This window comes from Cebidichthys violaceus, unplaced genomic scaffold, assembly GCF_023349555.1.
Source record: "Cebidichthys violaceus isolate CVI_PGR_0920_01 unplaced genomic scaffold, fCebVio1.0.p SCAF_13, whole genome shotgun sequence".
In the NCBI taxonomy this organism is placed as follows: domain Eukaryota; kingdom Metazoa; phylum Chordata; class Actinopteri; order Perciformes; family Stichaeidae; genus Cebidichthys; species Cebidichthys violaceus.
The window spans coordinates 774,587-799,517 of NW_027176296.1; the positions used below are offsets into that span (position 1 = coordinate 774,587).

The 24,931-nt window shown below is 43.4% G+C and overlaps 2 protein-coding genes across 2 annotated transcripts; both read right to left on the bottom strand.

Annotated features, from left to right (window-relative positions):
- Positions 1-14,830: 14,830 nt before the first annotated feature.
- foxd2 (forkhead box D2) lies at positions 14,831-17,113 on the bottom strand. Its single transcript, XM_068707089.1, has one exon. It carries the CDS (start codon positions 16,671-16,673, stop codon positions 15,570-15,572), a length of 1,104 nt encoding a protein of 367 aa, XP_068563190.1. The 5' UTR covers positions 16,674-17,113; the 3' UTR covers positions 14,831-15,569.
- A 5,863-nt stretch (positions 17,114-22,976) lies between these two features.
- foxe3 (forkhead box E3) lies at positions 22,977-24,251 on the bottom strand. The gene has a single exon (XM_068707091.1). The coding sequence runs from the start codon at positions 24,249-24,251 to the stop codon at positions 22,977-22,979; it is 1,275 nt and encodes a 424-aa protein (XP_068563192.1).
- Between the last annotated feature and the right edge of the window lie 680 nt (positions 24,252-24,931).

Sequence of the window (24,931 nt, forward strand, 5' to 3'; positions counted from 1 at the left end):
CGAACCTCTGACTGAAAGACAACCCTGCTCTCCACTTAGCCACGGTCACCAATTTAAAGTCTGAGATCTGAGAGCTTGCAAGTGCACTGTTATTCTCATGTTGTTATAGCAGGAAAAGTACACGTGTAACTAATAACATTGGCTTTGTTTCATTGTGGTGAACCAGTAATCTATTATTGTGTGCCAGCATGCACCATACTGTGGCCCTGACTGTATATCCCTCAGTTTCTAAAATGTAGGTGTTTTCACTGGTGTGAAATAGACTTGGCAAAAGTATTTTCCCGGTGATCAGTAACTGTATCAACGGAACACGCCCGATATCATGCAGTACGCCTTTTACTGCAGAGGCCATACAAATCAAATGAAATCTTTATTGACGTATTATACATGTGAACACCCCCAAAACCCCTCCCCTCCCCTCCCCCCCTTTCCCCCAACTGGTATTGATGTAGCTCCCCAGAGTAGTGACCCAGCAACCTACAGACCAATTCCCTGTTCTCTCATATCCTGGTGTGAGCGCAGAGGCCACCGGCCCGGCCGGGGCAGGTGAAGACCTGAACTCCATTACATAACGACGGAGGAAGTCATCCGTCAGTGTGGAGAGGGGTGGGGTGGTGGGGTGGCACTCAACTGTGTCCATTTTTTTTTTTTTTTTTTTTCCTCTCTCTGTGGGAGCTGCAGCTTCCAATGTGCGAGGGTGACAGCGCAGTGAGCCTGGAGTGTTTGTGTAAACCTAAATCAGTTTGAGAGGAGTGGAAACAATCTAGCGGACTCAAAAGTGTGTGTGTGTGTGTGTGTGTGTGTGTGTGTGTGTGTGTGTGTGTGTGTGTGTCCCTCCCTAATGATTTATTGTGACAAATGATCAGCCATAAACAAACAACAAGCAAGCCACCCGTCTGTCCACATAAACAAACAAACAAACGGAGGAGACAGACAAACAGGCCGTCACGCAGAGCCAAGTTTGCGATGATTAATCACAGTTTGTCAGAGATCAATGCAGGTTTATTTAGTTGTGATCAACAATCAAGGGTGTATTGTCGTGTGTATCTGTGCATATCGGTGCTGGCACGCACGTCTGCATGTCCACCTGTGTCTGTGTGGACACATGTCTTTGGTATGCCTTTTGTGTGCATGTGTATGCGGTTGCCAGTCTGCCCGTCATATGTGTGTGTGTGTGTGTTTCTGAGTGAAGAAGTGTGTGTGTGTGTGTGTGTGTGTGTGTGTGTGTGTGTGTGTGTGTGTGTGTGGGATGTAACCCAAACCAGAGCGGCACAACACAGCAGCCTGTTCAAAGGCGCGTTTGTATTATTTCAGCTTGTCCAGCTGCTCAGGACAGACAAACAAGACTTAGAGCTCTGAGCTGCAAAACACAGACCTCCCACCCCATCGCAGAAACCCCTGTGGCCCGGGCCCGGCACCGCGGCTCTGAAATGGACAAACAAACGCCTACAAATAGACAAACTGCCGGGTGTGAGTGGAAGTTTTGTCCTGACACGATGAGGGATGAATGCAAATTCAAATCATTATCAAAAGAAGTGTGTTTCCCTGTTTTTGTTCTTCCACTAACTGCCAAAAATTGTCCACCTGGGACGTTTCTGCAGAATTTCTTCCAAATCCTGCACAATCGGCCTCCCTTACTAATATTTGTTATAGTTGAATGAATAGGGGAGTTTCCAAATTGATAATGTTCATTTATTTAAAACAGATATGGTATACTTGTGTCAACATTTGTATAGTGAGTGCCAGTAGCCCCCCCACACACACACACACACATTTTCTCCCCATGAACAGTATGGAAAAGTGCCTATACATTTCTACACCACACTGTAATGAGTAATGCTAGCTTCTGTCCAAATATTGAGGCTCCATTCCACATTTGCTTATAAAACTCACACACTGCACTGAGCAATGATCCTAAAAACAAAATATTGCTTTATATGCACAGCGATACTTAGAAAGCTGATGAAAATGAATGCCTGTGTTTCCAGCGCAGACTTCTTGCCGGCAATATTTCTTCTCGGTGTGTGCTCAGCATGCCCTGCGAACAGCTCTCTCCTCTGGAGATCTCCCCAAATGGATCTGATGGTGGTGATTAAGATCAGAGTAAGCTAACACTCTCGCTCCCTCACACCTCCACCGCCCCTCTATATTCCCTCCTTTTCACCTCAACTTGTGCCATTCGTCCTCCCCTCCATCCTCCATCCTTGTCACTCGTCCTCTATATCTCCCTCACTCCTCCATTCCTCCTCCTCCTCCTCCTCCTCCTCTCTCCTCCTCTCTCCCTGTGCTCCTGCTCCCTTTCCCTCTCTGAATCAGGGTCCCTGTGTGCCTGTATGTAACATCAGTAAAGCTGTCAGGCAGCCAGGCCAAGGTAAACAGCCCAGCGCTGGGTTCAGGGGTGATGGGGGCCGAGATGTTTTTCCTCAGGAACCCAGGGACCCCTGGAGGCTTCTGGCTGGGGCCAGGGAGGGGCCGAGGGGGGAAGACGATCCCCTCAGTTGCCCCCCACAAGAACACACACCGGCCGATTTCTCTTCTCTTTTCTTTTTTTTTCGCTGTCTATCTCCATCTTCCCCCTTTTGTCACCGACCTCCTCATCACACTGGCTCTCTTTCCGCATCTGTGTACACAAAGCTCTTCATCGGCATTTCTTGACACATGTACAATCATTCATTAGCGCTCACACACACTTCTTGCCTAAATCCTTCCTGTGCTGGCATTAAAGAAATATACACATGCATATAAATATGTCACATAATGTATAATATGCAGTATGTGGGAGATTTTGAAACCATAAATATCATTTTATATTCAAATGCATACCTCATGGTGATATGACATTTTAAAATGTGATTTTGGCCCGGCTTCTGGAGGAATTCAAGAAATTAATTATGTCACTGGGAGAGGACGGGAAGGAAAAAGAGGAGAAAGAGAAGGAGGAGGGATGTCTAGAGAGGAGAACAAGGAGATTAGAAGGGAGAGAAAGCCATATAGAGAAGAGAGGGGGAGTTAAAGGGTGAATAAGGAAAGGTAGAAGGAGATAGGGGAGAAGTGATATCCCTCACCCAGGCGTGACCCCTCTCAGCCCCAGTGAGCTGCTCCCTCTGAGGGAGGCAGACGGCCCGGAGAGGGAGAGAAAGATGGGGTACATCCAGAGGTTGCAAATCAGAGGCAGCACTAAAAACACAGCAACTGGGAGCAAGAGAGACAGAAAGAGGGGAGAGAAAACAGACAGAGAATGCTGGGAGTTGATGGAGAGTGGGAGAAAGAGACTAAGAATTAGGTTTAAAAAAAGAGTGCAGAAGGATTTAATGGAGAAAACAAGGAGGTCAGAGAAGAGACAGAGGAGGCAGAAGGGAAAAAATTGTTGAATGGAGACGGGTGTCGGTCAAGCCAAGAAAAGCATGTGGAATTGAATTAGGGGAGGAAGAGCCACCGAGCAAACCAACAGGAGAGGAAAGCAGGGGTGCAAGGAGGAAGAGGAGGACCATTACCCTTCGTACATCAGCCGTTACATCCCTTGACGGCCATCAGAGAGGGAAAACGGAGAGGAAACATCACAGTGTGGATGGAAGGATTAGGATAATTGGAGAGGACTGAGAAAGTGAGAGCATGATTCAGAGGAATGAGAGGTTAAGACCAGATTTTATTTGTTTTAACCTTCTTGGTGTAGCAGGTGACTGGAGTCGGGAGTGGGTGATCCCCCCCCCCCCTCAGGTGAACACTGTTGGCTCTCTCAGCACTTCCGCCATAGTTTGCACTGCTGGCGCTGTTCGCAGCTGTGTGCTCGCCGGCTCGCTGTCACCATGTTGAGAGCCTTTGAGAGGCAATCAAAATGCTCCCAACTTCAGCTCTTGCTCCTTTTTAAAACGTATGAATGATTTACCTTTTTAAAAACCATTTGGCCCACGTCTGGTTATAATCCCGATTGGTAATTTTTTCCAGTCAGACAGATGGGAAGAAACAACTCCTCGGCTGCACATGTTAAATGGGAGCATTACTCTGAAGGACACTTTGCCTGGAACTTCCTGATAACATGCAGAAAAAGACGAGGGAGTTTGAGAGAGCATCAAAGAGCGCAGTAATTGTATCATTTTATCAATATCCAGCTGACACTAATATATTTACAAAGTGCTTGAAAGCTTGGAAAGACTGGTTGACATGCAGACATGAATTTTGGATATTTTCCTGAGCACCAACAAACATGACATGTCTTCATTTGCATTTGATGCTTCGCTAAACCTCTCGTATCCAATTTTATTTTGCCACGTGTCTCTACCTGCAACTTGAGTTCTGTTCCTCCTCGTCTTCCGCTTCTCATCTCCTCCTCTTCCCGTTCCTGTTTCCCAGCAGCCGTTAGTCATCCTGTTGCTGCTCCTCATCAATCCCCCACTGCCACAATGGTCTGTGACAGCAGCACCGACAGGCCCGTGACAGGCCTGCCACCCGGACGGCCTGTCCCAGCCAGCCAGCCCACAGTGTGGGAGAGGACAAACAGACATGAATATGCCCCCCCCCCCCTCCCCAAACTTTGTTGGCGCCTGGCTGTGTAGCCCAACCCTCTTTCTCAGCCACTGCCTGCTTACCTGCCTGCAGGCCTGGATCACATCCTCACCATCATACTGTACAAACACTGCCGCGCCGCTCTAGCTCTGGCGTTGTCGGTCTCTCCGTCGGTCACCTTCGGTCCAGACTGAAATACCTCAACAGCAAATGGATGGATTGCTATGAAGTTCTGCGCCGATATTCATGGTCCCCAGAGGATGACGCTTATTGACTTTGGAAATCCCCAGACTTTTCCTCTATAGCGCCACCATGAGGATGATGTACTTGGAGTTTTTGAATTTAAGTTCTCCATGAAGTTCGATGAAGACATTTAATAATGACATACTTTGTGTTTATTGATAAACTGCACATTTGAACATGCTTAACTACAGTAAGATGCCAAATAGAGCAAAATTGAATCCTAAACCATCTGCATGGTTTTTGTGAGCATGTTTGCATGCTAACGTTGGCATTTAGCTCAAACACACCACTGTGTAGGCTACGGCCTCACGTCATTGTGTCATTGTGTCATTTAGTGGTCCCATGGTTCCTTTTTGGATGTTGCCTTTCACAATATTACATTGTTTCAACAAGCTATGGATGGCAATGCTTATTATGGCCTTTTTCTCTTGTGATGTTGAATTGCGTCAATATCTCCTGTAGCTTTGTTTCACAGTTCATACCAAGAGGTTTTCTACTGTTGGTTAACCTTTAGTTTCTAACATTTTTGCCAAACCACAAACCAACCATAAAGTTGTCTTTCTAAACTTTGCTTTAACCTTTAATCTGAGTTTTTTTTCTTCTTCTTCTACTGAAGTTAAATGTTTGCATTTGAAAACAGTGGCATTGCAAAGTAGTGGTGTTTTGTACAAAAGAGTTTTTGTTGGCGGAATATAGTGTTCCTGTTCTTTGTGTCCACTATAACATGTAATCATTTTTGGTCCTTATAATTTAGTGGATTACTGAGTTGGCAGATTAGGTTCAATTTATGGAAACTCTTCAGCGACCAAACATGATTGGTGTTGGTAGTATAAAATGATTCATAGCCGATTTCTTTTCCATTCTGTTGCTGCACGGTAGAGTGATCAAACGCACACCAATGCATAAACAAAAGAGCGCAGATTGGCTTTTTACAGCCGCAGATGGCCGCAGCACAGGAAACGTTGTGTGCTCATCGTCCACACACCGGCCACTCGCTTCCACTGTAGTGAAAGAGGGGACATGTAGTGAGCTGTCGATCCTGTTGCTCACTGTGCGAACACACCATTAGAGTGAGGAGCGGCAACACCATTCAAAGCGACCGTCAAAAGGGATGGAAATGTGTTAAAATGTGCGACAAATACAATATTCACACTACAAGGATGTCTTGGTGGCACTCCCGGAAATATAGCATATTTGTATAACTCTGCTTTTCTCCCTCTCTCTTTCTCTCTCTCACACACACACACACACGCACACACATGCACACACACTTTCCCCCCACTCTTGATCTGCTCAGATCTGCAACATCTAACTGCCACTTAACCTCACTTTCTCTACTTACCCATCTGCTCACCCCTTCAGCTTCCAATCCATCACCCAGCCGCGCCTCTAGCCCTTTGAAATGAGTCTACTAGTCGTGAACAACATTACCCCCCCCCCCCCCCCCCCCCCGCATCCAAATACACACACACACACACACACACACACACACACACACACACACACACACACACACACACACACACACACACACGCATACACATACATGTGATCAGATGCCCCTTTACCTCTACTCAGAGTGCAATCTCAGGCTATTTCAGCCCTGCATCAGCCTCTCGCCATGGAGCCAGTTTTTGCTCTGCTCTGCTTTCCTTTCTTTATGCGTGACGTTTCTCTTCCATAAGGAGCCTCATGAGTGGCCTCATCATCTTTGGCCTTTTCATTCACCTCGCCTTTGAACCGGGGCGTTCTGTGCAATCACATACAGACACACGCACCCACAGATGTACTCACAGATGTAAAAAAAAAAAAGAAAGAAAAAGAAATCCACTCCATTTGTGATACATCAGTGCTAATTGGATTTCAGCCTAAGAACACACACAGTCTTACAATGAACGGTGCAGCTGTCATACATTATTATGTATGAACAGACTTGGAATAATAGCACGAAAAAGAGAAAATAAATGTATATAAAAGCTCCCCGTGCTTCGGAGACCCGGTTTGATATCAGGAATTGCTACATGTGAGACTGAGTCAACACATGTGTCTGCAGCTCTTTGTAGTGGGAATATGTACAGGCTGCCATTCATAAGACTTTTATGATGTTTTGTCTACCTGCACGTCCGCATGGTTACACTCAACCACATAAAAGCTGAGCAAGTTGAACTTGAACTGATATGAAGAAAGTTTATGAATTTAAACCTCCTGACACACACTGACTTTATCATGTGCGCTCAATATGAGCGTGTACAGTATATGATCATAATTGTCGGCATTGGGACCTCCCTGAGAACATGAAGGATGCTCTGAATTGTCTTTCCTCACAGACAAAGAGATTAAATGTCCCGAGAAATAAGTCTCCCCTGCACAAACATCACAAATAAAGACAACGTGTCGTTTTCTGGATCTCTCTTTATCCGTCTCGGCCTTGGTTTTTTTCCCGTCCATCCTCTGACTCTTCCTGTACACTCTGCCTCTCCAGTGAAGTGGCAGCTCGCAGGCTGCGATGCTGCTGACTCTTTAACTGCTGTTGTGGCTCCTCAGGGCTCTTATGTGCTGAAGAATCATATGGGCCTATATTGTGTGCAATTGTACAGGCACTTTGGCCAATAACTCGCATAGAAAAGGGCGGCCATCTTTGAGGGCTGAAGCTCTTCGTATTGCAGCACTAACCAAGTTTGAAAATAATAACCATATATAGAAATAATAATCATTATACATCGTCTTTGTTTCATGCAGCACCTTGTGTAAAAAAATAGATAAATACCAGTGATGATTACAGGATGACATGAAATTAATTTAAACAACTCATGCCACAAAAAAAGGACTTCATTTTAAAGCATACTGAGTTAGGATCACATGCAATCATTCCATGTGGAAAATCTTTTTTTCTACACACACCGAAATTATACTCCTCCTCAGCAACCTTTCAAAAGATGTTCACAAAGAAACAAAGTTGCAGTGAGATCGGCACTCTCACTTGACAGAAGGACCTGGGCCTACTACTTCCCTTTGTGTACACATGTGCTTTCCTCTGGGTATTCGTGTGTGTGTGTGCACAGTGCGCATGCCCGTCGTCCGCTGTGTTGCAGTCTTGTCCAGTCTGCGACTCAGATCAACGTTGGTGGCGGTGTGTGAGCTGCCCAGAGGAGGAGAAAGTGTGGGGGTGGGGGGGGAGCTGCTGAGGAGTTAGAGAGGAGAGATGGTAAAGATAGAAATGGACGGCACGGACACACCGTCTAATGGCAGTTCCAGCTGAGAAAACAAAAATACCCAAGGAACACTAAAACCTGAGGGGTGAAAAATATGCAGGTCTGGCGAGAGGTCAGATTCCCCACTGTATCTAATTCAATTTTACAAACTGTAAGAAAACACACTGCTGCTCTGCAGGCACTGGGGACACGCGCTGCAAATATGTCAATTTTTACACTTTGTGATGAATTTGTTTCCTTTTTAGATTAATCAAAACATCTGGTGAGGTAATGCCACTTTTTTTCCTATAATGCAGATTTGCTTGTTTGGCATTAAGGAATATTTTAAATATATTGTCAAACATTTTTAAATAAGTAAGATTAAGAAAGCTTGGTTGCCTAGGAATATCTCAATTCAATATAATTTTGACTATAAATAGCAGCCTAAGACTCGTCACATCAAGTTGATAAAAGTCTGTAGAAGCTAAATATCATCAGAAAGTCCTTGTGGACAAAATGTTAGGCTATACGTGACATTTTTTTATTTTTAACAAAAAGCAAAACAGGGTGTCTGAATATTGCATTAGATGTATTATTTAAAAGGCAGCTCATCCAGAATGAGGGTACACTTCGTTCCATCCACTTGGTGCTTTTAACGGTGGATTAGTGGGACACAGTGTCTTGCACTGAATGCAGCCCTGTCTCAAAGGGCCACAACGGGCTGCAGAGAGCTGTGCAGTCTTGCTGGTGGTCTGCTCGGGCCTGGTAAAGACATTAGTGAAGCATTCTGGGAGAACGGGGAGTCCCATAGACAGCGCTCACTTCTCTAAATAAACATTAGTCTTAAAAAGTTTGGCCCCACGACCTCAGCGTGATCGCATTTCACTCTGGATGGTAAGCTTACATTTTATCGCGAGGTTTCCCCCCCCCCCCCCCTACATTTTCGAAAACGCACACTTTCACGCTGAAAAGGATTAGATAAACAAAGTTTCATTTTCACCTCGGGGCTGCAGTGTCCTTGGCATTTTCTTATATCACACCCCGCGCTGACTTTTGTTTAGCTTTGCTGGGTCGCCTCCACGTTTGAAGTGAAATCATTACGCTCTTAAAAACCATTAGGCAGAAACCAATACACACACACACACACACATATATAGAATAGTTAAGAAATCAAACAAATTGAAATGGACGTTGTCTTCTATGTGATATGAAAAATGGGGTTACTCTTGTGTGCAACGTTTGTTTTTGTTTGGCAAAATGTGTCCACGGTTTTAATTAGCTTATATCAATTCGACTTATTAGGCTCAAAGGTCCCAATTAGAAGAAATATACACGTTAAGCAATTGTTTTTTTTAAAGATTGTTTTTTTTAATTCTCTAATTTTAAAATTAGCTGTCAGAGAAAACTAAAAGCAATAACTTTCCGTCAACTCTGAGACTCGACGTATAATTTAATTTAATCCATAAAAGCATGTTAATTATTTTTTTCTTTTTTTTTGGTCTATGGGGAGAAAATTAAACAATCTCTCTGCATGGTGCAAACTACAAGAAACCGACGAGGGGAAAAAAACGTTTAAATCCTAAATCAGTAATCATAGGGTGTAATAAACGGGTCGGACCGCCGCCATTACTCGCGCTGTGGGTCTAATGCTGTTGGCATCAAAGGTCAAATGGAAGAAGCCGTAAAAGCGCCCGCATGACGCCGCTGATTGTGCGCGAGAGCAGCTGCGCCTCACTATCAAAGCGGTGCAGAGAAAAGTGCTGCGCACTCGCCTCTCCTTCCCTGCGTCCCGGTAAAGCCAAACCGAGGAGAGGGGTTGATGGAGACGACTCGTGTTGCCCTATGTGAGGTCCGAGTCCGAGGAGGACGTTGAGAGTCTCCCAAAAGGTCCCCATTAAGGGAAAAAAGACAGTTTAATTTAATTAGCCTAAATAATAGCAACCTATAAGTGAATGTGTAGAGTTTTTGGATTAGATAGCTCCAATAGTCCATGTTGGTTTTACACTGGTGTTGGAATTAAGGGGAGCCAGGGGGCAGCCCCCCCACCCCCACCCCCACCACACACACACACACACACACACACACACACACACACACACACACACACACACACACACAGACCAGCTGAGCTCCCAGAATGCAATGTAGTTCAAGTGCTGGGGTCACAAAAGCTGATGATTAACTGTTCATTTGAGCAAAATGTCTACTCCTGCGGTTGATATAAGTGATGGAGATCATCGTAATCAAAAAATGTAATCAAACTCCTAAAGGCGAGTATAATCAATATTTAGAGAAGCTAAAGGAAGTGATGCCGTTTCTGCAGGCAATGAACCTGAAAGAGAGCTGAGATGCATATTGTCTCATTAAGTGGAGACCTTTAAATTGTTCACCACTGCTCAGGGGTCACATTGTTCTGCTCCATTAATGTTTCTGAATCTTATTGGTCTGTTTTAAATATGCGCGTGGCTCTGCACACTCCAGTTCTGTCTGCAAACTGTAACTACCTCCTGGCATGGTGTGCACGTGCACGTGCACGTGCCTGGTGTCGGTTATTGGATCAACACGTGCAAGTAGTGTTACATAGGGCACAGGTTTTATCTGTGCCCTGTGTAACTTTTTGCGCCTGTGCGTAATTTGCTGCCAGATCAGGTGACTGATCTGACTCATCGTTAATCATCTCGTGCACCTTGTGTGAACACTCGGGAGTATAGGATGATGTTTTCACTGTTGTGTAAAGCAGATGCAGTTATTCTACGTATATGGCAGTTAACCAGCAGAGTTCTTTGTATTCTCACACCACTTATGTCAGAAGGTGTACCAAGAGTACGATTTTAATTTGAACTCTTTCTTAACTCTATAAGAGTTTCATAATTTGTTTCATTTGAATGGCTCTAAAGACAAATATCTATCTGATTAAAGACTTAAAACAACAAATAGGAAACAGAAGGCCCCAGACTTTAGAGTAAACACACATCTTCACTCTTCTAAAACAGGCCTGAATGAATGCTATCACCTGCTATCATGTTCTGGTGACCTTTGCAGGCTAATATCTGCAGTCATTAATACCCCTGCCCCGACACTGTGTGTGTGTGTGTGTGTGTGTGTGTGTGTGTGTGTGTGTGTGTGTGTGTGTGTGTGTGTGTGTGTGTGTCCGTGCGTGCCCCCCCTCCTGCAGCAGGTGTTCGTTTAGTGTGTCAGAGTCGGCCGGGCGAAGATCTTCCAAAGTTAATATTGTGTTTCCAGAGATGATGGGGAGTTCACTGTCCTCGCTTTATTTACACATTCTAAATTAATTAAGCGAAAGGATTCCTCTGTCTGTTGCAAAAACACGGAGGCTGGAGGGAGAGTGGGAGCAGTGAAGGGGAGGCTGTGATTTATAGCGGCGGTGCAGCTAGAGCCGCGGCTCGCCTCTCCTCCAGGCCGGAGAGCTGCGGACCGGGCCAACATTCCTCTGCGGGGGCGTGGAGGCTCGTCTGCCACACACACACACACACACACACACACACACGGAGGGAAAAGAGAAAGATGAGGGGGGGTAGGTATAGCGGTTAATTTAAAGTCCTATTTGTTTCATAGAAAAGTGAGAGGTGTAGCTGGTTTATTAGAGGAGAGCATCAGAGGTCTTCAAAGTCGGGTACCACAGACTTTGTGGACAAGTGTGTGCGATGGAGCGGGATGAAGGCCATGTCTTCAAAAAAAGTCAAATCTGGATGGTTTGTTTTCTTTATTAGTAGGCCTATACTCCCAGAAATATAGCCCAGCACAGCAGTTTCCAATTGAACAGATCTGCGGCCTGGAGGGTCTCTATTCTGGGGAGCTAAGTTCAGGAGACTGCAAGGTTCAGATGAAAATAGTCGACTTTCCAAATCTAACACCTGCTTTTGTTCCTATGAAGTGATCAACAGAAAATAGAACTACAATAATTATACAGGTGTTTTTGTTCAGCACCTGCTCCGTGTGTCTTGATCGTCCTTTCTGGCAACATCGTGTTTCAGGGTTATAAATCAGGCCGTTAAAAGTCAGAATTCATTATTAAGCTCTATGGTTCATTTCAGGGGGACTAACGCACCAACATAACTTAAATAAGTGTGTGTGTGTCCATGTGTCTATATTAATGATGCCTTATAATAGGCCACTGTGTATTTAAGGTATATATGTAGGCCTAAACTTTGTAGCTTCATTAATGGAGGGCATATATTATATTATATTATAGTTGTATACATTTAGTGAAGAATGTCTTTAAACTGTTTCAGTTGACGAGCCTGACCTTGAGGCCCCACATGCCTATTACACACACACACACACACACACACACACACACACACACACACACACACACACACACACACACACACACACACACACACACACACACACACAATGCACACACAGACACAGTGGTGTCAGCACAGCCTGTGTCCTCGCGCCCTTCAAGACGCAGCAGTGCACTGTGTATCGATCAAGGACGCCACGTTATTGGCAAGGCAGGAGAAGATTTAAGCAAAACGATTTCATGTAATCCCCTGCTGTCACGCGATGTTTAGGACGGAACTCTGATGATAATTTGATGATGATAATAATAATACGGTCTATAATCACTTCATCTCATATGATGTAGGACTTTCCTTGCGAATCCTAAAAGGAGAAGAAGAGATAAATCTAGCGTTGACGTCTTCCGTCTATAAATATATTACAGCAGCAGGAACGTATACGGGTTTATATCTGCTTCTACGCCCAAACGGGGCATATGGGAGCGCTTAGACTGAGATGGGAATTGCCTTAAAATGTATAAATGTGTTTTTGGTGACTGTCGAGTCATTTGGCTGTCACTTCACATATCACTCAGCCCTGGTTTCGTTTGAGAGGACGTCACGAGAAATGACGGATGTCGTGATGCCTAAATAAAGGCACGCTGGGACTGTGGGTGGTCCCGAAGTGACAATCCCGCATCCTCCTGAAATATACGAACGCGTCAATATATATGAGCGGTGATGGGATCCCATTAGGACGAACACGAAAAATGAAAGGGCGTCTGGGAGGAAGATGCGCCCCGGATGTCTAACGTGTTCCGCTGTCTGTGGTGGGTTTGAGGAAGAGCGAGTTCCAGGTCTATTCTGGTCGCGAGCCTGTAATCTTTACAAGCGGAAATGGACGGTGATGGTGCGTGTTCGAGCTGAAAATCCGTAGAAATGGGTTCAGTCTCCAATCGTCCGTTTTCAAAGGCCGGTGCCTTTGGCTGAACCTCCTCGTGGCAGATCCGGTGCGTGCGCGTGCGTTATTGCTTTCTGTACCCGTGAGTTTTATTGGCTTAGTTTTCGTTCCTGCCGTTATTTAAACGTTTTTTAACCACCTCTGCAAACGCCTCATGTGGATTTTTAATGGACTGATGCGGTGCGTAATGACTCCCTGCCAGAGCGAGCGTGCGCAGAACAACTTCAATGGCCTGCTAAATGTTTTTTTCCACCTCATTTACTCCGCAAATTATTCATGCAGGATATCAATTAACACCACGGATACACGGCGGGGAGAAGCTCTAATCAAAATTATTTCCCCAAATCCTCACCGCGATATTTATCAAATGTCCAATTTGCACCAACTGGGAGAGAGAAAGGGAATAAAGGCTGCGTCCGGATAAAGAAAGTAGTCATGTTTTGGTTTTCGTTTCAAAGACTTTCAGTGAGCTGTGCTGAAGGAAAACAGAGGAGTCAGCCCTCCCACCCTTCATCCTTAATAATCATCTGTCAAAACACCCGCAAACTAATTTAACCATTTTGCACACAGATCTGGTAAATAAAGGAGGCTTTACACCCCCTTCTGTCTGGAAACATGTGCTCCAACAACTCTGAAAAAGACCAATGGGCCTGTTTTTCTGTGGCCGGACGAGTCCCACTGCTTCTTTTATACGTATCCCGAGACAACACACGATGACATGAAAGCGGAGCAAACCGAGGGCCTTTAGAGAAGATTGCTTTTCAGGGTCTAAATGTGTGTGGCTGGTCTCACAGGGGACCGCTCGCTGCGCGCACATTCACTCCCCTGGGCCAGGGGTCCGCACTGACAACATCAACAAACGGCCAAAAAAGCCGCATTATGGTGGATTAGGGAGCCCGATGAAAAATGCTGCTACAAATTAGCAACGAAAGCCCGAAAGACCGTGGGTATATCCTTGTTCACTTTCAATTACAGACCGCCGAGGCCTGCTAACGCCCCCATTCAGCCGGGGCCTTTGTAACTTGCTAGAAAATGGTCCTTTACAAGCGAGCGAGAGCCACACAAGAGGAATACTTGCCCACTGTTGCGTGATATTCATGACTGTTATATACATCAAGTCGTGTTTGAAATATTTCAACTAAATCTGGTGCGTTTTTCACACCTGAAAGGAGTCCTGATTAACTGCATAAGAGACTCATCTTGTGTTTTTGTGTGTGTGTGTGTGTGTGTGTGTGTGATCAGCTTGTTCTAATCGGTCAGTGTCCACACATTAATGCTTCATATTTATGAGCTGCGTGATCAGAACAAGAAAAGCTTAAATTAAATGTTAAGATTGGACCCGAATGTGCAAATATAACAAGTTGGATATTGTACTGAAGGGAAACTCTTAAAAAATAATACAAGGAATCAAATTAAACAATATTTTAAATTAAAAGAAATAAAATGTTGACTCTCATTTGTACGTTTTTTTAATTTTACAAAATAAACATTTAGTTGAATTAAACTCACGTGCTGCTGTTTAGTCTATTTTATAGACCCTTCTTTTTTAACTCTGGAACTTTCCATGGAATAAAAAATAAATTAACGATTTGTTGTTGTTTTTTCAAATTCACAAACATTTATTATTCTTGTCATTACAACAAAAAATGACCTATGAACATTTAGGTGTCTCTCTCTCTCTCTCTCTCTCTCTCTCTCTCTCTCTCTCTCTCTCTCTCTCTCTCGCGCTCTCTCTCTCTATTGGCAACACATGACATACTGTATGTTTCACAGAGTAAAAATGTGAAATAGATAGGAACGAACAACAGTTAAAAAGTTGAGAGAGGTAATGCGCTCTTTTATACCAAAACCACATAGCCTACGTGTCCACTGACGACATGAAATGACATTGTCACAAATTCACCATGTAGAGGAGATGCGTTGGAGGAGGGAGTGATAGTGGGAAATGGTTATTCTGGCGTCAGAAGCCCCCCTTTGTCTCCATGTGCTTTCTAAGTAAAACCTGAGTTTGCCGTCTCTGTCAGCCTATGTCAACAACAACAACAACAACAACAGTGCCATTTTCTCACGACGCACAAAATAAAAACAATGTAAGTCATAATAAAATTCTCAACTATTTAAAAAAAACAACTTTTAACTTAGGTTAAAAATAACAGGATCTTTTTTTTCCTTCCACTAACAAATGGAGGCCGCCAGATTGCAGGTCAGCACTGTTTAAAAAGTCCCTTCTTGCATTTGTCTCTCAATACTATACACATATTTACACACCATAAATAAAGCTCTCTCTCTCCTCTTACAATGATAGTAAATGGGGAGAGCCAGAACACTCTTTTTTTTCTTCACCAATTATGTACAGCCTACCTTCACACAGGAAGAAGCCACAATTGCTTTATAATAAAAGATTTTCATTCTTATTTTTTTTTAGAAAGGACAAGTGTTCATATTTGGGGTTTTGCTGGAAAAAGTCTGTCCCTGTGGCCCGGCCTGTAATATGCTGTCCTGCGATAGGCTCAAATGATTGGAAGCGGAGGCCAGCGCTGGGGTTAATATGGCCAGGATCTGAGCCTGGCTGCCCGGCTGCACGCCGTAGGAAGAGGCGGTGGAGTTGGCCGCACCGATGATATTGTCAATGGAGAACGAAGGTCGACTCGGGGCGCTGGAGTCCGTCTTGAGAGGCGGCAGAGACGGGCTTAGTTGGGGATAAAAAGGCTTTCTTAAATCGGCCCCTAACAGGGAGGGAAGGTGATGCGGCGCGGGGAATATGGAGGCGGACGAGGGCAAGGTGCAGGGGGCGTTAGGGAACGGGAATGAGCCACCTGTGTGGTGCGGGTGATACGGGTTGTGGGCTGCGTGGAAGTTCTGCAGCTGAAGTCCATAGTTGTATCCGTACGGGCCGTATCCAAACCCGGGAAGAAAGCCACCAGTCTCCCGGAGGATTTCATTAGTTTGGTGCCTCTTGAAACGCTTCCTCCTGCGTAAGAAGCTCCCGTTGTCGAACATGTCTGCGGAATCCGGGTCGAGGGTCCAGTAGTTGCCCTTCCCGGGGTTGCCGGGCTCTCGGGGGATTTTCACGAAGCAGTCGTTTAAGGAAAGATTGTGGCGGATTGAGTTCTGCCACGCGGGGAATTTCTCCCGGTAGTAAGGGAATCTGCTGCTGATGAACTCGCAGATCTCGCTGAGAGTGAGGCGCTTCTTGGGGCTCTGCAGGATGGACATGGTGATCAGGGCGATGTAAGAGTAAGGGGGCTTCACGAGAGCGCCTTTTCGGGATTTCTCCCCGATCCCGGTCCCGACCTCCGCGCTGGAACCCATCTGGTCTGACGGGCAGTCGGAGCTGCTGAGCCCGGGAGAAGAAACCCTCTCGGCCGCGTTCTGGGAGTAATTATCGTCCGAGTCATTGTCCAAGTTGAACTCGTGGTGAATGTACTTTCCGTCCTTTCCAACGGATATGTCACCCCCAACCACGTCGATGTCCACATCTTCGGACAATGCAGAGCTGTCGGACATATCCGCCCCTAAAGTCATCCTCGGAGACGCCGCTTCTCTTCCCCACTCTCTCCCAGATTTCCTCCTCCTCTAGTCCGGCGAAGCTACTCTCCCTCTCCCCCCTTACAACCACACAGGGCTTTTGCTGCAGTTTTATCTCCAACTACTGAATGCACACATGGCTAGAATCTATTGAAAAGATAAATAACTCTTTGACCTGTGGATCTGGCGACTCCTGTTCGTCCGAGGCTGGTCAAGCAGGGCCGTGCGAGCTTCTCATCGAGCAGACAACTTCTGGTTTTCAGGCGTAAAAAAACCAACAAAAAACAGTCACAGATCATCGATCTTGCGCCGATTTGGACTTGTTGACTTCCGGAGATGTGATTGTTTCCGTCTGTGATCAGGTTGTGCTGTAGCTCGTTGAGAAAGCTACTTCTGGACCTCCAAGTATCGTTCCAAAATATCTTTTACGCACGGGGGTTGGGTAGGTATCCAGCCAGACTATCACACTATCTTCTCTAGCTTTCAAAAGGTATTTATAGGACCGTGCTGGTCACGTGGTCTTTGAGTCACTGTTACCAGGAACTGGACGAAATTGCCGTGCAAAACGTAATATTTGGATGTGCTCTCGAATCATTTCAAACATATTTCGATAAAAAACAACTTAACAAAGAAATATCAAAAACATGTTGCCTCTTTAGGCAACTTGTATATGAGCAATGTCAGTTGTTCCTGTGCATATGATCTCATTTCGAGAATTGAAATAGTAATACATTTACTTATTGGAGATCTCCCTTATTCTTTTCTTTATCAATATATTGACAATTTGTTAAGAAAATAAAAATAATCGAGTATGAATACAAATATTTTAAAAACAAAATTGTTTCAACGATTACCCAAAATTATGTTTTTCATTTAATCATTGAAACGCGATTTATTTCTGAACATAAGGTTGCCTGAGTCAATTAACTACTTTTTTTTTTTTACAGTGTATAAAAGTGATCTCCGATGATGATGATTGGGATCTTTATGATATAGCTTACAAACACTAGCAAAGCGCATATCAATATTTACACAATAACGTAAAGGCATATTTAGAGTCAAATGAAATGTGACGCTTGTTTATAATGTACAGAAAGTTATAAAAATATGCACTTAAAGCTCAGAATGGTCTTCAAAGAAAAAGATCATTAGATTTAAGGATAAGTTCTGAAAGCTATTAATAATATTATTACCAATTAATAATATCAATAATACATTATTTTATTTATTGAAATATACATTTGTTATTATTATTATTATTATTATTATTATTAAAGCTTCGCTCCGTTTCAAACCCAATGTAAGCTATTTGTTGGATTCAGAAATATTATACATAAAATGTGTTCCCATAATCTGTAATATAAAGTTAAATATAATAATAGATATCCGGATGTCATTAAATAGGCCTATTATCACTATTTTAATTTGACTTGTAATTAACATGTTTAGTTTGTGTTCAGACTCGAGACATTTCGACCTGTTACATCAGTTTTTGTCTTCAGTGTTAAATCAACAGGCGGAGCTCTTTATTCTCTCCCTCTAATAAATTGGCTGATTTTTGGCCGTATTGAAATCCCCCCTCAAAGGTTTTGGCCAGTCGCCTAATTCCCTGATCACTTCCCACGGGTTTTGTTTTTTCCTTGTCAAAAAGTCACAACACTATCCATCTGCATTTTCTGCATAACTCACGAGGGCACACCGGGGCATGGGGAGCTGCAACCTGCTCCGATTCGTCTTCGTCAGGATGAAGGCCAGCGGGGATGACGACGTGTAATGTGTCTGTAATGTGTGCGGGCTGACATTCCTGCTCATTACGCCGCAGAAACACAAATGTAATGCATTTACATCACCAGCACCACATTCATCTAACTGTCATACTTAGGGTAGAGTTTCGTCTAATCTCAACTACAATCTGATGTGCTTGCTTGCTTGTGTTATTACTCTGTATTGAAGCAGAAGACTGTTCCACTGAGGAGGGTCGGCATGCAGCTTCTCCTCTGGTCTGACCTGTCTGTCACAAGTCCTTTCAAATCTGAAATAGACGCACTGAGATCTGCCTGACAGCTGCCCGACACACATGACGCATTACTTTCTCCACGCCTCACAAGCAGCCATGTCATGTAGAATAGATTTTTTAATAATTTAAAAAAAACCCAACAACATTATTTTAATTTAATTTCAATCCAAAAGCAAAACTTTTTGCAGCCTTTACATTTTATTTGTTTATGCTTATGTATTTATTTGTCTTTCATTCTCTGTGCCTATACTTGATGATTTAATGTGTTGGAATATATTTGAAGATATATTACCAATACCGTATTTGACAATAAATAGACTCAAATATATACATGTATTTTCAAAACGATAGGGATGTTTTCCTTTACAGCTCTTTTTTATTATTACTTCTAAAAACATATTAAGCTTCCACAGCTTAACTGAACATATGTCATTTTGTCATGGCATTTGGTGTAAAATGCATTATTTTGACGTTGATTGAATTGTAGTTAAATTGAACAACCTGCAGAACGTGCGCTGTAGGATGTTACAGGTCCTTCACGTTTCCAAAGGTTCTATGGGGTTTCTGTGAATTGTCCCAATGGAGTTTCTCATCGTCGCAGTTTGTGGTGTTGCAGCGCCCTCTGCTGTTGAAACCCTAACATTAAGGCTGTTGAGATGACAGCAAACAGCAGAGTTGTGTCCTATAAACATGGGACATAATACGAGTGAAAAACTGAAAGCTGTTGAGAGACTTTGAGATTTTGAGATGGGGGCAAATTAATTATTTCATTTAATTGTTTTTACTTTTCCAGGATATATATGAAGCATACAAAGTTTCACATAAAAGAACAAACAACAGCCTTCAAACAAAACAGCAAAACGAGTTCAAACAAGCAACACTTGTTATTAATATAAGGCAGTAGCCTCATTTCAGTGTTCAAAGATTGTCTTTTTAAAAGAACATCAGAGCATAATGTGTTAACTGTGTGTATTCCTGAGCATTACAATAATTAAGGACATTTGCATTAGTGAAAGCAGCATTATGAAACATTTTACAACACTAGAAGGTTGAATGAAACAAACTCTCCAAAATAGAGTAGAAGTGATGACTAGCTTCAAGTTAATGGATAAGTGTTCAAGTCATTAAAATTGACCTAAACAATTATCAAATAGACCAAGAATCGATTAATTTGCTGTCAATCAACTAATTCATTAATATATGTTGGGTACTTTCATTTATAACGAGACACATTTTATAGACTTTTGTGTGCAAAAATCTTAAAATGTAAAGTTACTAACGACTAAAGCTGTCAAACGATTGTATTAAAGTAAAGTATTTCCTCTGAGGTGTAGAAACCTCATGGCAACAAGTGGCAGCTGAAGCTCGATGCTGAACAACTCTCATGACGTGTGAAGGAGCGCCTGCATGCTTTGAGTTGCAGCAAGAAACACAGTGTTAGTTTTTTTTTCAGATTTCGCAGTGAGCTTTGTTGCATGAACATCTCTAGCTGTTAGAAATATTAAAAATAATGTCCCAGTGGTGAAGCCAGCCCCTCAATTCTTTCAGTGCAGGTTGTGTTCGTGAACAGGTGACTTTATTATTGTCATTTAATTATAAGAAGATTCAGCGTGAGAAACAAAAATCTGACTTAGAGACAATGTTTGATCAGCTTTCTAATAATGTCGCAATCTTTTTTACAAACTGCCTCCACCCATCATTGTTGAATAGTCAAAAACATTTTAGCAGTTTAATTAGTGTACACTTCTTTTCTGGACAAGAACATGTATGACCAATACTTCCTTCAGTGAAAACTCTTCAGGGTGGATGGATGGAGAGATATGTACTTATACTCACTCACTTTATTAATCCCGGAAGCAACTGCGCAGTATTTATCAATACAAAAGTCAGCAATGAACAAAAATGTGCAAAATGATTACCTGTTCTGTTAAGCAGAGGTTTCATTGTTGACTGTTGACCAGAATCACTGTAGTTAAAACCACAACAGCAAAATCACAAACTGAAAAAAGAAAATCCTTGTAAATAAGTGAAAACAATCCCACATCTTGCTTTTGCTTCCATCTAGTGGTGGAAAGTCTGAACCTGTTTGATGATCTCGTTCACTCGGAGTGAACAAACAGTTGTTGATACTCATAATGAGGTTCACCTGGTTTACCTGCTTCATATGTGTTTGGTCTGATTGACCCACCAGGTGGCCATCGGCCCCTTTGGTGCAGCAGTAGTTTGAGTGCAGTGTAGCTTCAGTGTCTGAGCGTCTCAATATCAGACCAGGATGTAACACTCAGACAAATGAATACCGACAAATTATTCATAAGCATTCAAACCTGAGCAGAAACAGACTCAGAGCTTTTTATTATTGTATTATAATAATATTCTTTGTATCTGTATCTTTCAGTGTTTTTTATGAATTATGTTATTTTTAATAGCATTTAATCGGGAACCTCAGAATGTGACCACAGGTTACACCGTCACTGAATAACTTTGATGAAAGCTGTCCCAGTGTAGTGCTATACGAAGATCTGTAAACTATTTTATTTCTGTCACCAACACCAAATATGCTTCTTTTTCCTACATTTTTATATCACTTCATGGCTTTGGAAGCAATTTTCACAGATTTTGATAAATTGGTTACTACTTGGTTTATTGATTAACCAATTCATATCTATTGACTGATACTTGTTGTTGATGTTGTCCTTTATCAACAAAGTAAATACAATTTAAATTAAAGTTTGAATTTCAACTAATTGTTGGTAATAACCAGTGAACAATGAGTAGATCTGTCATTTCTAAAAATAGTGAATGAGCACTGAAAGGGTGTATCTTAGGTGTGGATCCATACCCTTGAATTACAAAATATTTTATGGAACATAAAACCATTTCACAAGTAACAATATAGCATATTTTTATTAAAATATCCTGAAAAAAGGGAGAGAAACGAGTTGAATTCATGTGCACAGTCTGAGTAAGAGCTTTATATGGTGGAATTAACAGTAAATCAATGAATCATGAGGAAAACAACGTACGAGCTGAATTGTTTTTATATAGAAAACTGTGAAGATGTAACAAACTTCAGTTTAAACTGTAAAGGTGAATACACATTTATATAACATATATTTGTTTCTCTCAGTTTGGACAATATGGCCTGTATGTAAACAGATGGGAAAATTTGTGCTTCATAAGTACACCGTTGACTAATTCAGTCAATAAGTTTGATATATAATAGCGTACCTTGACTTCCTGTGATTCATATTTAATTTACTTTCTAAAAAAATCTTAAATCATGTGCTTTTAGATCATCCTTGTGTCTAATTGTTTATTTGTAGCTACATTGTGTAAAAATTGTACTACATTTATTGTTGAAACACATTTAGTCTTTAATTTAGTATAATGCTCCAGTCTTCATTTTATAAGCATGATTGATTGTTAAAAAATATTTAGAGTTGAAGATTGAGCTGTTTTTTTAGCAGATTGTACTGTGTGTGTGTGTGTGTGTGTGTATTTATGTATATATGTATATATATATATATATATATATATATATATATATATATATATATATATATATATATATATATATACACACAAAGATAAGACACTCATATTATAATTTTAAGTGAACTGTGACTGATAAAAAAAGCAGCTTTACTGATTGATAATGTTGTAACCTTCTGTTGCACTAAAACTAAATGAGATAAAAAAAATCATGTTTTTACAGAGTAATATATTTTAATTATCGAGAATTAAGACCACGTTCATTTTACTGTAAAAAAATGAATTTATTCAAGGCGACCTGTCGTCAGAAACGATAACACTCTTTTCTTTTAACAAAGTTTTTATACATCAACAAACTATTTACATGGAAATCAGCAGACTTGAATTGAATGACAAATAACAAACACGTGTTAAAACTAACTCTGGAACGCAGGAAATATGAACAAAGGGTGGCACAATGAAATACATAAAACTCTCTGACATACACTCATGGAATGTGTCAAACGGATCGAAATGGCTTTTAAAATAGGAATGCTTTATCATGAGGCTCGGTCATTTTGTGTCACGAGATGTACGTGTCATGTCTTTTCTTATCCTGACAAAAAATAAATTTAATTCAGGAACTTATTAACCTGTCGTTTAATGAATAGCAGGCATTTTGAATAGGCCCAATGATATTACTGTTATGTGTTCCACCTCTTATGGGCTCATCGAGGGCCTATTCCTTTAATATGTGACTATTTGGTAGCCAATAATTAACGGATTCTTTTTTTCTTGGGGCTAATAAAGTCTCACATATAGCGCTCTAATCCTGACGCAAAGTTGGCCTGTCTCATGTAGGTGTTGTTGTAGGAGTTCATGGGGCTGGAGAGGCCCAGCAGCTGCTCCGTGTGCTCGGCGCAGGAGCCCGGGCGCAGGGCCGGCAGGGACAGCCGGTTTCCGGAGCAGTACACCTGCGAGCTCCCCGGAGAGAACCCCGACTGGCTCATGGCGGGCAGGTGCGGAGGAGAGCCCGAGGAGGCGTACGGGTACCCGGCGGCCAGGTTGGACGAGAGGTTCCCGCTGTTTCTGCTCAGCATGTTCGCCGACGGGTTGACAGTCTGGGTCTGGAAGCACGCAGACGGGTCGTTGCCGGTGACCGAGCAGCTGGAGGTCATGGTGCCCAGGTCAGCTCCCACGTGCAGCCCCAGCCCGAGCGCCTGGGAGTTGAGGTCGCCCCCCGGGCCGCCCTGCAGCACCGTCTGCTGGCTGATGATGTTGTCGATGCTGAACATGCTGCGTGGCTGTCCTTGGCCGACCCCGGCGGAGGTCTGGTAGTGATGCAGCATGGCCGGATGCGGGGACGTGGCGGTCAGCTGAGAGCCGTAGCCAGAGCCTATCCCGGCGTACAGGGTGTTCGGGTACGGGGGCCGGCCCATTGGGGTCGGGGTGAACGCGCTGGAGCTCTGCATGTAGCCTGGGTAGGTGCTCACGTCGGTGCGCTTGAATCTCTTCCTCCTCCTCAGAAAGCTCCCGTTGTCGAACATGTCCTCGGCGGCCGGGTCTAAGGTCCAGTAGTTGCCTTTACCTGGCCTGCCGGGCTCCCGGGGGATCTTCACAAAACAGTCGTTGAGGGTGAGGTTGTGGCGGATGGAGTTCTGCCACTTCTTCGAATTCTCCCTGTAGAAGGGGAAACGCTCCATGATGAACTTGTAGATGCCCCCCAGGGTGAGCTTCCTCTCGGGAGAGTTGGCTATGGCCATGGCGATGAGCGCGATGTAGCTGTATGGAGGTTTCCCCCTCTGGACGGGCCTCTTCCTCCGGCGGCTCCCGGTGGGCAGGTGCTCCTCGGTCTGTCCCAGAGCGGCTCCGTCCTCCGCGTTCGGACTGTTCCCCCGGGGCTCCGACTTGATCAAAACGTTGTCCTTGGACCGGGCCTGCAGCATCAGAGGCGGCGGCGGTGGCTGCGGAGAGTCCAGGCACACACTTGGAGACATGACAACAGGACTCGCCTCGGCGGGCGAGTGCTGCGTCTCTGCGGTCATGTTGCACATGCCAGAGAAGTAAGAATAATTTGCCAGATTCATAAAAGAAACAATGTGAGGATCTTGTTGTTGTTGTTGTTGTTTTTTTTGTCTAAATGTTAGTCGCGTATAGTTTACCAGCGACTGATCCCCTTGCTCTGGCCTGAAATAAACCCCTGTCCTCCTGCCCTGGTGTTTGGGTGGTGAGTGTCAGTCCAGGTGAGAGAGAGGCGTTGACAGTTTTATAAAGCGAGGCAGGAATGACGCCACTGGCTCACCAGTGACGATGGAGGCAGGAGGGCAAAACCCCAAACAACATTTTAATAACCCTCTGACAGTATTTGTCAGTAAAATCACATGAACTCACAGTTATGGAGTTTTTTCCCCCTATGTAGTTATGGTCATTCTGTTCTACGCAGATGCCAGTTTTCAAAAAGAGTTTATGATTTAGATGCTAAAAAATACTTTATTTTGAAAAAGGTCTTTTGTCAGCTGCCCAGGGTAAGATATGGCCCAGAAATAAAGTGTTGGGTAGCCCACTGTGTCAAATATTAGATTGTTTCCTTTAAATGATTGAGGCCCTAACAGAGATTTACCGATGACCCCTTTCTATCTCTCCTCTCTCCCTGCTTTCACTGACAGCTCTGTGTATATCCAGGGCAGAAACAACACTCAGAGAGCTGCTCCGTGCTCCTCCGAGCCCAACAGCCAATCCACCAATTGAAAAATAATAACACGCCACT